We start from the raw sequence: 12,269 nt of genomic DNA, 5'->3' as shown, positions 1-12,269 counted from the left end.
GGGTTTTCTCCGGGTACTCCGGTTTCCTCCCACATTCCAAAAACATGCATGTTAGGTTAATTGGTGACTCTAAATTGTCCATAGGTATGAATGTGAGTGTGAATGGTTGTTTGTCTATATGTGCCCTGCAATTCCGGGGTGTACCCCGCCTCTTGCCCGAAGTCCCCTTATGAGGATAAGTGGCATAGGAGATGGATGGATGCATTAATGGATTTTCAAACTTTGACTTTTGTCAAGTAATTCTCCTTGTTTCCGTTTTTCGTCAAATGTTTTCTCAATTTTACAAGAAAAAAATGTCATATTCTGCTTTTTAAAATTATTTATTTTTTAAATAATTATTTCTATCATGGGAAAAGCAAAAGGGTCTTTGTAAGCCTTAAAAATAAAACTATACCAGTGTAATCATTTGATTACAATTACAGTAACAACCAGTATTGCTATTTTTTCAGTTTTTGTCAGTTTATGCTACATTTTATATGCACTTTCAATTCCGCCTTGCTGTTCTGTATAAACAGCACGGACACAGACTCGCTTTGCCAATTTTCCGTCTTTGAAGGTTGGTATCCAAGCCGAAAGGATGTTTGGGTAAACGAGCATGCGGGCAGATTTAACAGGATTCTGAATGAGTCTCATTCAACTAATGGCGTCTTTATTTTGACAGATTTAACACCAAGATGGACAATACCAGCTTTGAAGACGATGCCAACACAACCCTTGAGATTGATCCTCAGTCCTGTGCCATGTTGAGGAACGAGGCGTTTCGCCTTGTTCTCTATGGTTTCTTCTTCATCGCCATCATGTGCACAGTGGTGGGCAACTTCCTGGTAGTCCTATCAATAGCCTACTTCAAGCAGCTGCAGTCGCCCACAAACTCCTTCGTCATGTCCCTGGCTGTGGCTGACTGCCTGGTGGGCCTGGTCGTGATGCCCTACAGTATGATCCGCACAGTAGAAGGCTGCTGGTACTTTGGTGCCCTCTTTTGTCAGCTTCACTCTAGCCTAGATGTCATGCTCTGCACCGCCTCCATATTTCATCTGAGTTGCATCGCATTTGATCGCTATTACGCTGTTTGCAACCCGCTTGTTTACTCTTTAAAGATGTCCCAAAGTCGAGTAGCTTTTCTCATCGTCATATGTTGGGCTGTTCCCATGCTGATCTCATTTGGTCCCATAATGCTAGGCCTCCATGTTATCGGTGTGGACGTCGCTGTCCCTCAAGATGTATGCGTCCTCTTAGTCAATGGTATCTATGCTGTAATGGCATCCTTAATAGCCTTCTACTTGCCCATGGCCATCATGTTGGTAGCCTACTGGAAGATATTCAAAGCAGCCAAACGGCAGGCAAGGCAAATCAGTGCCATGGAAAGCCAGATGGCCGCAGGTGTAGGGAAGGATTCCGGCAAGAAGAAAAAGCACCGCAACATGATGAAGAGGGAGCGAAAGGCAGCAAAAACCTTGGGTATCATCATGGGAGTCTTCCTCATCTTCTGGATGCCCTTTTTTACCGTCAACATTGTCGACCCCTTCATTGATTACAGCACAGAAGTGGTCATCTGGGACATATTTTTATGGCTGGGATACATTAATTCATCTCTAAATCCTTTCCTGTACGGTTTCTTTAATCGCTCTTTCAGGAAGGCATTCCTCACGATTATGGGCTGTAGGGTATGCCGACCCGGAATCTCCCCTGGGATGGAACTATCACACACCAGGAAAGAAGCAAATGACTGTGCAGATAAACAATAAAATAAAGACTCTTGTGTAGGAAGTTAGAGTTTTTATTTGGGTTACATTTTCAGATTTTGAAAATGTTGAAAACTCACCCTAGTCTTGTGGTATTTTTATGTCAGACACTTGGCTACATACCAGGAAAAGGATTTTAATTTAAATATCTTCCGTTGTGAAATCTTTTTTGAAACAATTGGGTGAGGTAGCTTATTTGTTAGCAGACACAGCAACAAAATTGCTTGGATTCCTTTTCCTGGTCTCTCGTTTTTCTTGCCACTTGTTGCTATAGAACGTACAGCTTCCATGTCTGTAGGTGACTGATGGTTAGCTGGCAGAGCTCCATGCTTCATTTTAAGATGTGTAGCAAAGCCTCCTTTTTTTTTATTTTTACAAAGCTGTCCTCTGTGAAGTGGGGGGCATATACAGGTACACGGGCCTGTATCAGAGAGCTATGCCCATGAGGAAGGAGGTTGTCCATCATGATGTCATGAAAACCAGGAACTTCAAAAGCAATAGTTTGAGTGTCCCAAAAATGATTTTACTCATGTTTTGTCGTTAAAGTGTCAATTTGGCATAAAACGGATCTTGGGATCTAAAAAAATAAAATGCATAATGGAATGAAAAACTAGATCAGGTGTACCTACTTGGCTCTGATTTTCCATTGGCACTGTTAGCTATGATCGCTAGCCAATGTTCCAGAGTCGATATCATTATTGGGACATTGCTTGTTGTTCATTGGTTGGTTTGATTTGTGTCGTATTTTGTACCATTTGAAAATGCAAGGTTAAATGACAAAAATAAACATACATGCTAACATTAGCATGTGCATTGCATGTGTATAGCATTATACAGTAAACAATCGCTACTTTGCGCTACAAATTTCACGGCTTCACTATCAGTTAAAAAAAAATTATTATATTAATCAGTTGTATTATTATTATATTAATCAATCGTGCTATTTTGTGGTTGAATATGGCCTGTGATCAGTCAAGAATATGCATATTTTAAGCACATTTTATGTATTTTTGGCATAAATGGCTAAATAAACTACAAAATAAACACAAATATAAGGCATGTAGATAATTACACACTTATATTACAGTATATTATATTATATTATACAGTATTGTTACTGTAATGTTTGGTGGGACATACAAACACCAGACTTGATCGCCGGAACAACAGGGTTTTAGTGTGAGTTTGAATTATCTCACAACAGTTAGAATTGCACCTATGAACCCCAGATGTCACTGACTGTCTGCCCGCTACCCTTGGGAACACAATTAAAGCAACACACATGAACACAAGTTTTCATTTATGTCTTAAATGGCTTATTTTCTCCTATTATGGCTACTATATTGGGTAATACTAGTGTAAAGGTCATTATAGGAGTGTTATTTCATGTCTAGAGGGCTCTAATCATGCTGAAAACATATTTAGAAGGTTGTTAACTGGTTTTGTATGCTGTAACTACAAAAATATTGTATTTAGAAATAAGGAATCCTACTTCGCTGAAATCGAGCTGGACCATAAACAAGGAATTATTGTAGTTGCTCTGCCTTAGCTATCTTAGCTGCTAGCTTTCTTCAGTTGGTATGTGTGACTATGGAATATACACTGAGGTCATCGCATTGAAAACATTACTATAAGATGAAGATCCATCCGCACACTGAAGTGTAGTATAGTCATAAAGGTAGTCTCTATAGCTTTAATTTGATCACAAGGTTACTTATAGTTAAGACTGACAATGCCAGTCACTTTTAGTTTGAAGATAATCCATGAAGTTAACGAAACATGAACTGAAAAAAAAATAGAACAACAGTGCCACCTGCTGGAAAGTGCATCTCTTCCCTCCTGCCAAGAATGCAACGTACTGTACCGTGACGTGTTTGTTATCAGGGAATTTAACATTGCAAACAAATCAAGATGGCTCTACTGTATTTTTGAAATTTAGCTTTTAATGTGCACATTATAATAATCCATCATGAAAAAAGGAATTTCACAACAACACTCTTAGTTTTAATTTACAGGTATAAAAGCCATATATATTTTGGTTATTTTGCCACTTCTTAACAATAAAGTTGTTTGTACTGGACCATCAACTGTTCTCCTCTCATATACCGAAAGCGACAATCACCTTATCACCACCTGCTCATCTAATTGGATCCAATACAAGAGCTGAAAAGTGAGTATTATCATCATTGTAAAGGCATCATTTTCCACACAGCTCTTGTACTGCTTCTCATTACACTGTGCAAGTAGCCTCTTTGTGTATTTTGTATTCTGAACGATCAAGTAATGTTGGTCCAAAAATGGTCCGGTGAGAATAAATAAAGCGTCCTCTTGTGGCGCATTAAATGTCAGTCTCCTTCAGGCCATAGCAATCAGCCAAGTCGTAGATGCGATAGCCGCTCTGCTCACACACGTTGTAAATCCCCATGGAGACTGCGTCAACCACAGCAGGTGTACCTCCTCGCCCTGCGCCTCCTTTGATTTTATTCGACAGATTGTTCACAGTTTCTTTAAGCTGAAAGGAGGACTTCTGCAACGGCGGAAACAAGTTCCATCTTTTCAAGCTTCCCCACTGCTTGCTGAGCAAAGAGCTGCCACAGGACTCGTGTGGGGCATAGCCGGCCTCGTGTTCTCTTGTTTGTTCCATTCCTCTGATGGCAGAGCGCCATTTCTGGTCATAGAAGCGACGCAGGGCCCTCCGCCTCTGGTGACAGCGACACCGGAGGAGGCGAGTGAATGCTCGCTGGAACTCTTTGCTAGAGCAAGGGTAGATCATGGGGTTGATGCAACTGTTGAAGTAGCCCAGCCAAAAGACCACTTTGAACACCGTCTCTGATGGCTTCATGGCTGGGAAGAAGGCTCCTAGAAGAGAGGACACACATATGAACACCGGTGGAAAGGTCGAACACCCCTAAGGCCGTTTGACAAAAAAAAAAATCGGACTTTTCTCTGTTTTTGGGGGATACCAAGACAGACAAGAAGGAAAGAAAAGGACTGATGATAACCATACAACTGCAAATGCAACATATAGTGCTGTAGGAAACCTCAGTGCAATATGAGAAGTATAATTTATTAGGGGTGTCAAATCAAAACATTAATTGTGATTATGTAATTACAGTCAAGTTTAGTGCGTTGCGTTTTTTAAAAATGTGTTTTTATTGGATTTCTTGTGCTTGAATCTTTGGGGTGGAAAACAATGGTCAGTCACGGCCTGAAGTGGACATTGATTGGCTGTCATTGTGTCTGGGCTTGTTTAGCATCAGGTGATAGGCTCCCATTGCCGTTGGGAGGGAAAGGTGAGAAGCGGAGAGGAGACGTCAAAACGGAGGAGCATGTGAGGGTTGCCAGTCCAGTGAATGGGAAATTTACATTTGAAAAATGCTTCGATGGCACCATTGATAAAGGTAGAGTGATATGCCTTCTTTGCAAGGAGTAGTTTGCTTACCACCAAAGCAGCTCAAGTTTAGCCTACCATAGGGGTGCTCACACTTTTTCAGCCTGTGAGCTACTTTTAAAATGACCCAAGTCCCAAAGATCTACCTCCTACTGTATAGAAAAAAATATATATTTACTATATTTATTAATATGAGTATTTATGTATGTTATACATGTATATCAGGGGTACACACAGCATGCAGCTTTTTCAGCATGCAAGTTACAAGTCAACATGATCTATCTCTTGCTATAAAACTAGGGTTCGGCGAGCATTTTTGTATACCGATATAAATTCTTCCAGTGATAAGAAAATGACTGATGACTCTGCTTTTTTTGATGACATGTTTTTACTGTGACTGCGTGCCACGGCGCACTGTATTGACGTACTAGTGCCTCACGTGTACCACAGCACGTAGGGCCTTATGATTTCCACGTTAATGGAATCGTGGAATTGGTTTTAAAAGTGAAATCTCGTGAAAATTGGCACAATGTGAATGAAAAGCTGGCATCGTGAGGAGAAGGAACATTCATGTGGGGAAGTATTTACTCGGCGGACCGCTCAATCGTGGCGGAATCATGACAAACACTAAACCGCTTCCTCACGAACTAAACATGTTGAAATGGCGAAACACCGGCGAAAGTCGGTGCAACCTCCTCTCAGTGGAAGCTAGCGGGGTTAGCTTAGTTTTGCATGCTAGTGCGGTTGTGTGTGTGCGACTCGGGCTGGATGAGTACATTTTCATTGCGTTGTGTTTTTCATGTAAGGAGCGTTTTGCAATGACCGATGACGGCGTGCAGGCTCTGAGTGGAAAAAGACGAGAAGCACGTCAACACACACAGAACACACTTCTGCCCTTCAAAATAAGAGCGCAGTTTGCCCCATGTCGTCTAACTGTGTAAACAAAATAAGTGTCATAAAAAATATCTTACATATGCAGTTGGAATTGCATCGGTGACTACAACTTCCTTAATCACAAACACAAGCATTACAGTTTGTTGAAGATTTTGTAGCAATGTGTGCAGAGGCTGACATCCCATTAGAAAAATTAACCAGGTTTTCTGAATTACTGGGCAAAATTGTCCATTGATGTATTGCATCAATAAATATAAGGATTTTTACATTTAATTAACAGATATTTTCTTCACTAACCCATAAGGCACACACGCTATGTTGGTAAAAATAAGTGTGAAATGTAAAAAACGGAATTCTAAAAAATTTTGAAATACAAAATTGGAAAAAAATAAAATGGATTTCATAGGGCCCTGAGCATGGTCGAGCGGTGGCGGAGAAAGGAAAAGCAGAGCGAGCATGTTTACGCTTACCCTGTCAAAAATACAACAGTTGGCTAGACACTAAATGCACTTGCTGTGCTGCACAGTTTGTTACCAGTAAATCAATAAATGTGCTTTACAATTTGAGACAAGTGTATTTAATAATAAGGGTTAAGGTTTGATGTCATATGACACCTACAAAGTGGCGTTTATGCGATCGACCCGCACTACCTTGGCGACCTACCGGTAGCTCGCGATCTACGCAATGGGCATCCCTGGCCTACCACATCAATGCAAAGCACCCAGTCACGAGTGCAGCCACAGCCAACGTTAGCAGAGAAGACAAAGACAAAGCAAACTAACTCGAGAACACCCCGCGTGTGAGCAAGTGTGCAACCGGCAGGCTGACGAATGTTCTTGTCAAGTGTATAGCGATGAACTGCAGGCCGATAAACATTGTGGAAGATGAGGGTTAACAGAGGTGCTGCAAACTGCGTCCAATGACCCATCCTACAAACCATCGTGCAGGACTACAGTGACAAACCAAAATCAGCAAGACGGCAACGGCAAAAAGACAAACAAACTTAAGATTTAACAATACTTGTATTGTTCAGAAAAGTGTTGCTGTTATGTTTATATGCACCTGAGGTTTTATTGAATTTTTATTTTCTAATTATTTGGAGATTGACAAATATACACAACAATCTTGCCCTCTGGTGCTCAAAACTAAAGGTTGCAGGCAGCACTTGGGGCTAATCGCAAATGCAGCAGAATGTAAATGGCTAGGCTTGCATCTGTTAAAAACAATAAATGGCTTTATAAAGACACTTTTTTTGTTATACATTCATATTTTGACCTGCCACAATAATCTAACAAATTGAAATGAAAATACCCCAAGCTGAGGGCTTTTCTCAGCAATTTTTAGGTGAGATTTAAAAAGAGATTAATGAGATCAATTAATTACTGCTCCTAATTAATTAATATCTCGTTTTTTTTAATCTTTTGACAGCGCTACAATTAATTATATGAAAAGCTCCAATTAACACCTCTATTCAATGTCTCCTATTGCTGCCGTGTGTGTGGTTCACAAAGCCAAATAACCGCTGGGGGTCTCTAATTAGTACCGGCTCAAAAAACGGCATCAACAGCAACCTCCTGATGTAGTCTTTATTAACTCCACAAGATGGTAGTAGCTGCATTTGAAGTATCATAACTGCTCAACGTCCAGCAGCTTTATCTACCTCTGCATGCACTGCATGCAAAATGTTGGTTGCTGTGCTTGGGTATTAGTTTAAAATGCATGCATGTTACACTTGCTATAATGTTGTTGACTTGTCAGCAATATTACTGCTGGCTGAGCAGTTTGCTCCTGACGGCTATTACAACATTGGTTCTGTTTTTGCTGTATTGTGGATATACTATATTACTATAATAATAATAATAATAATAATAATAATAATAATAATAATAATAATAAATGGCCATGCGGTCAAAGAGAGCTATGTTTTCATTTCAACTTCCACTCACACACTCCAAATTTGTGATGAGTTTTCAATTTTGAGAAATAGCATCCTCTCTCCAGTTCTGAATGCTCTTTAAAAATATATGTTTGTGTTCAGTCAGTTAGTGTGAAAAATTATGTAAATCTAGCCTGAAAGGCTCTCCTTACGCCCCCAGTGTCTGAGTGCTTAACAAAGTAGTCCTGACTAAAAGCCAAATGGTATTGGAATTTGGGATAGGTCAAAGCACTTTGTCTACATCATCACCAACAAAAGGCCTGACTGACGTAAATAGGTGCTTAAAGTGCTCGCCAGGCCTCCGGGCAAAAGGTTACTAATTGATGTGTTTTTAAAATCCTTCCCTTACATCCATCAATCCTGTGAACTAGCATGAAATAATATTCCAAAAACTTGCTTGTACCTGTATGGAACTCACGTTTACAGCCACCGAGGAAAATGTTTAGCAACTCACAAAATTGCCATGAAATAGTTTGTTAACAGCTTCAAGGTCAACACCTGTTTGTCCTTAAGGTTAATGTTTACAAGCTCTGGAAGGGTAAAAAAAAAAAAAGAAACTGGTAGCATATTAAGAAAATCAGGACACCCTATAGTATAACTGGGCTATCCCTGAACCACTGCACAAAAAGGGTGAAGGTTTGTGAAAAACCCCTAATGTTTTGCCTGTGCTATTAATTATCTGAAAAATACATCACATGGTCTCATCATGCCTCATCATGTGAACAGCAGAGGGAGTACAGTGCAGAAGAAAGGAAACAAACACAAGGTTGATTTGTATCGAAAAAAAATATCAACCCACACTAAAGTATCAAATTGAATCAAACCGTGAATTATCTGTATCATTGCACCCAACGTCAACAGCTATAGTTGGCCTGGCACATGTCCTGGTGTATGCATGTACATTCGTGAAGGGGCATTAAGGAGGACACGCCCTTCTGTGAAGATTTCCTTTAAAAAAAAATACAACTATAGAATGATTTAATTCCTAAATATATCAAGCAGGTGAGCGATAATTCAGAGTGGTTTATTTTATGCTTCCGCACACTGGTTTATGTTTTTTTAAGTGTGCATGATTAGGTACATAGCTTCAGGTCAAATGTCTGAGGGGATACGGGACAGTGAAAAGTTTGGGAACCACTAATTTACAGGCATGTGAACATTGGGGTGTCCTAATTTTCCCAATATTCTGTGTCAGTACTCTTAACAATAGATACGCAAAAGCATGCATACTGCCTCAATTTTTACAGTACTGCTTTGGGGAAGGTTTGGAGGTTTTTTTTTTCTTTTTTTTTTTTTTTTTTTTTAGCCCTGACACTTTTACAGCTTGGAAACATACCTGTACCTGGAAAAGATAGAAAAAGTGGTACATGAGTGTAGACTGTACCTTGAGGGGAAATAGGAGTCAATTTCTTGCTTTTCCTTTCCATGTACCATCCATCCATTTATCCATTATCTGTACCAATTATCCTGTTCGTTAGGTCCACTGGTACATGTCATGGATGGATGGTCATGGTCAATTATCGTGTTCAAGGTCACAGGTGAGCTGGACTGGTCACCAGTCAATCACAAGACACGTATAGACAAACAAGCGTTCACGCTCACATTCACACCTATGGACAATGGAGACTCTCCAATGAACCTAACATGCACTCACAGAGATAATTATTGGACCCATAGGTAATGTGTTTTTGTTGTGTTTTTTCCATTAAAATCAAAATGTCTGAGGAGTTGAACTGTGTGCCTCCATACCCACCTGTTTTAGAGTCCCTGTCTGTCATGATGGCAGCCCGATAAAAGGTGTTAAAGGTCCCCTATTATGCTAAATTAACTTTTTTAATGATGTTCTAAGAGTAATACAGTATGTGTCCCTAGAGCCTAGAGCCCGCCACTTCACATAGCATCGTTCTGTAAAAAGCAGGCTTCACTACATATCTTAAAATAACACACTGCAAATTATTCGTTGTTTTATCATTGCATTTTTTTTCTGGTAAATTGGCCAGACTAGCATGTTGTTGCTGTTAAAATGCGACTGTAATGTTAGCGCTGTAGCGCACATAGCTATGATAACGTTGCTAACCTTCGTGTCCTACCATTTGCTTCTTCTTAATCCTTTTTGTCAGGCCTTCTGAAACGGATTAAAGACACTAACCAAGGTTTCACTGTATGTGTAAAAAGTGGATTAAGTGCACAATAGCGCTTCTTGGAGCCCTGTACTCTGTTGCAGACATGCATGGACAAAAACAGCTCATTAGCATTAAAGCTACAGACACACAAAACGTCTTGTTGGCCTTGTGGGATCTGTGAGACTACAATTGTTGATAATAGTATAATATGGGACCTTTAAAAGGTGCGTGTGTTTGCATTGTGTGTATGTGTGTGCCTGTGCCTGTGTGAGTGTAATTAATCAATGAGTGGGATGGTCCTAAAGCAGGTCTATTCAACGAAATTGTTCTGAGGGACACATTTTCAGAAAGCTGAGGACTGGGGGCCAGACTTAATCCTTCACGATGCAACAGGAACACTCGGCTATTTTTAAGAACCTGCGCCAAATACGCTAATCAAGGATCTCCTATTTGAGATGTGTGCTCTGCTGCTTTTAAGGACCTACTGCAAAAACGCATGTCAAATAGTGTGAGGGTGTTTTTAGGAATCTGTTGCAAAAATGTTAGCCGCTCCCAACTTTTAAAAGTCCAGCCTGTGGGCCACCAGTTGAATGTTCTAAAGGGTCAAAAAGATGAGGTACAACAAATGTTCGCCTCACACTGGCAAAGGTGGTACAAGTTTTTGAAAGTCAAGTATCAGGAGAGAGCAGATGTTTTGCTGTAGGCTACTTACCCATAGGCAGAAAGAAGAAAAAGGGCAGCCAGCACAGGATGAACATGCCCACGACGATGGCGAGTGTTTTAGCAGCTTTTTTCTCCCTGGAGAACTTCATGAGGCGCATGGAGAGCGAGCTCCTAAACGGGTGCTGCTTGCTGCTCTTGGAGCTGACTGGGCGCGCATCCCCCAGCACGCTGCGGCAGTGAATCCTCAGGACTACCTCAGCTGACTTGTCTCTCTCCCGCTTGACGCCCGCTTCCAGGCTTCTTGTAGTCCTGCGGGCCACCACGTAGACCCTAAAGTACATGATGAGGATGACAAGTAGCGGCAAGTAGAAGGAAAAGAGCGAAGAGAAAAGCGCGTATCCGGGCTCCTCTGTGATGCTGCAGATGCTGTCATCCACAGGTTGCGGTTCTTTCCAGCCCAGAAGCGGTCCGACGGAGATGACAGTGGAGGACACCCACACCAGCACCAGGATGACCCCCGCCCTCCTCTCGGTCATGATGCTGGGGTACTTGAGGCAGTGTTTGACGCCGATGTAGCGGTCCACGGAGATGATGCAGAGGCTGAGGATGGAGGCGGTGCAGCACAGAACGTCCACCGCTGCCCAGATGTTGCAGAACACCCGGCCGAACACCCAGCAGCCCAAAACCTCCAGAGACGCGGAGAAGGGCAGCACCACGATGCTCAGCAGCAGGTCCGCCATGGCTAAGTTGACTATGAAGAAGTTAGTCACCGTCTGCAAGTGTTTGTTGCACAGCACAGAGAGAATGACCAAAATGTTGCCCACGATGGCCACCAGGATGAACGAGGCGAGAAAAAGCCCGAGCCACACGGCGCGAGAGTCCAATCTGAAGTTCCAACATGCTGTAGTGCTGTCGTTTGGAAAAAGAGCAGATCCATTAAGAGGTTCGGTGAAATAGATCCCGTTGATACTGTCGTTCCTTAAGTTTGAATCCGTCATATTGTAGACTGCAAATGACTTTAAAGTCTCTGCATCATCATCATGTGCAAAACATTAAAAAATGCACCATTTAAGCAGCAAGCATGTCAGCTTGCTTTGGTAATACTCTCAAAAGCTGGGTTCAGGAGGGTGCAAAAATAAACCAAATAACCCCAATTGTTCTCCATGTCTTCGTGGCTGTGCAGCGACGTGCACTGGTGGCATCATTTGGATCATCAAGTGACTCAGGCAGGAGGCAGAGCAGGTCCGAACCTGCAGCTCCACCCACGTCTCTCACACACGCACGCACGTACGCGCTGTTGCCTGCCACTCACGTTCTGCTCTTTATGGCTCTAATTGAAAATGTAAATGAAAGGTTTTGTATTTGTTTAGTGCACATTTGTCTTGTTGGTTCATTTACAACATTTCATCAACAAGCCAGGACAAGTTGTCTTCCATCATTGTCATGCGCCTAAATATGGACATTATGAATGGGTCATCAGTGCTAAGTAATAACAAGTGAAAGCCAAGTACCTGCAGAGA

At 41.5% G+C, this 12,269-nt stretch overlaps 2 protein-coding genes across 2 annotated transcripts; one reads left to right on the top strand and one right to left on the bottom strand.

Moving 5' to 3' along the window:
- Nucleotides 1-674: 674 nt before the first annotated feature.
- LOC129182916 (5-hydroxytryptamine receptor 4) lies at nt 675-1,828 on the top strand. The gene has a single exon (XM_054779576.1). The coding sequence runs from the start codon at nt 675-677 to the stop codon at nt 1,743-1,745; it is 1,071 nt and encodes a 356-aa protein (XP_054635551.1). The 3' UTR covers nt 1,746-1,828.
- Nucleotides 1,829-3,585: 1,757 nt separating this feature from the next.
- adra1d (adrenoceptor alpha 1D) lies at nt 3,586-11,946 on the bottom strand. Its single transcript, XM_054779098.1, has 2 exons — nt 10,799-11,946; nt 3,586-4,601 (listed from the first exon to the last, which is right to left on the bottom strand). Exons 1-2 carry the CDS (start codon nt 11,745-11,747, stop codon nt 4,081-4,083), a joined length of 1,470 nt encoding a protein of 489 aa, XP_054635073.1. The 5' UTR covers nt 11,748-11,946; the 3' UTR covers nt 3,586-4,080.
- Nucleotides 11,947-12,269: the final 323 nt, after the last annotated feature.

Source organism: Dunckerocampus dactyliophorus, chromosome 6, assembly GCF_027744805.1.
Source record: "Dunckerocampus dactyliophorus isolate RoL2022-P2 chromosome 6, RoL_Ddac_1.1, whole genome shotgun sequence".
NCBI lineage: Eukaryota > Metazoa > Chordata > Actinopteri > Syngnathiformes > Syngnathidae > Dunckerocampus > Dunckerocampus dactyliophorus.
The sequence above is the reverse complement of the archived record's forward strand: the minus strand, read 5'-3'. Positions and strand labels throughout refer to the sequence as shown.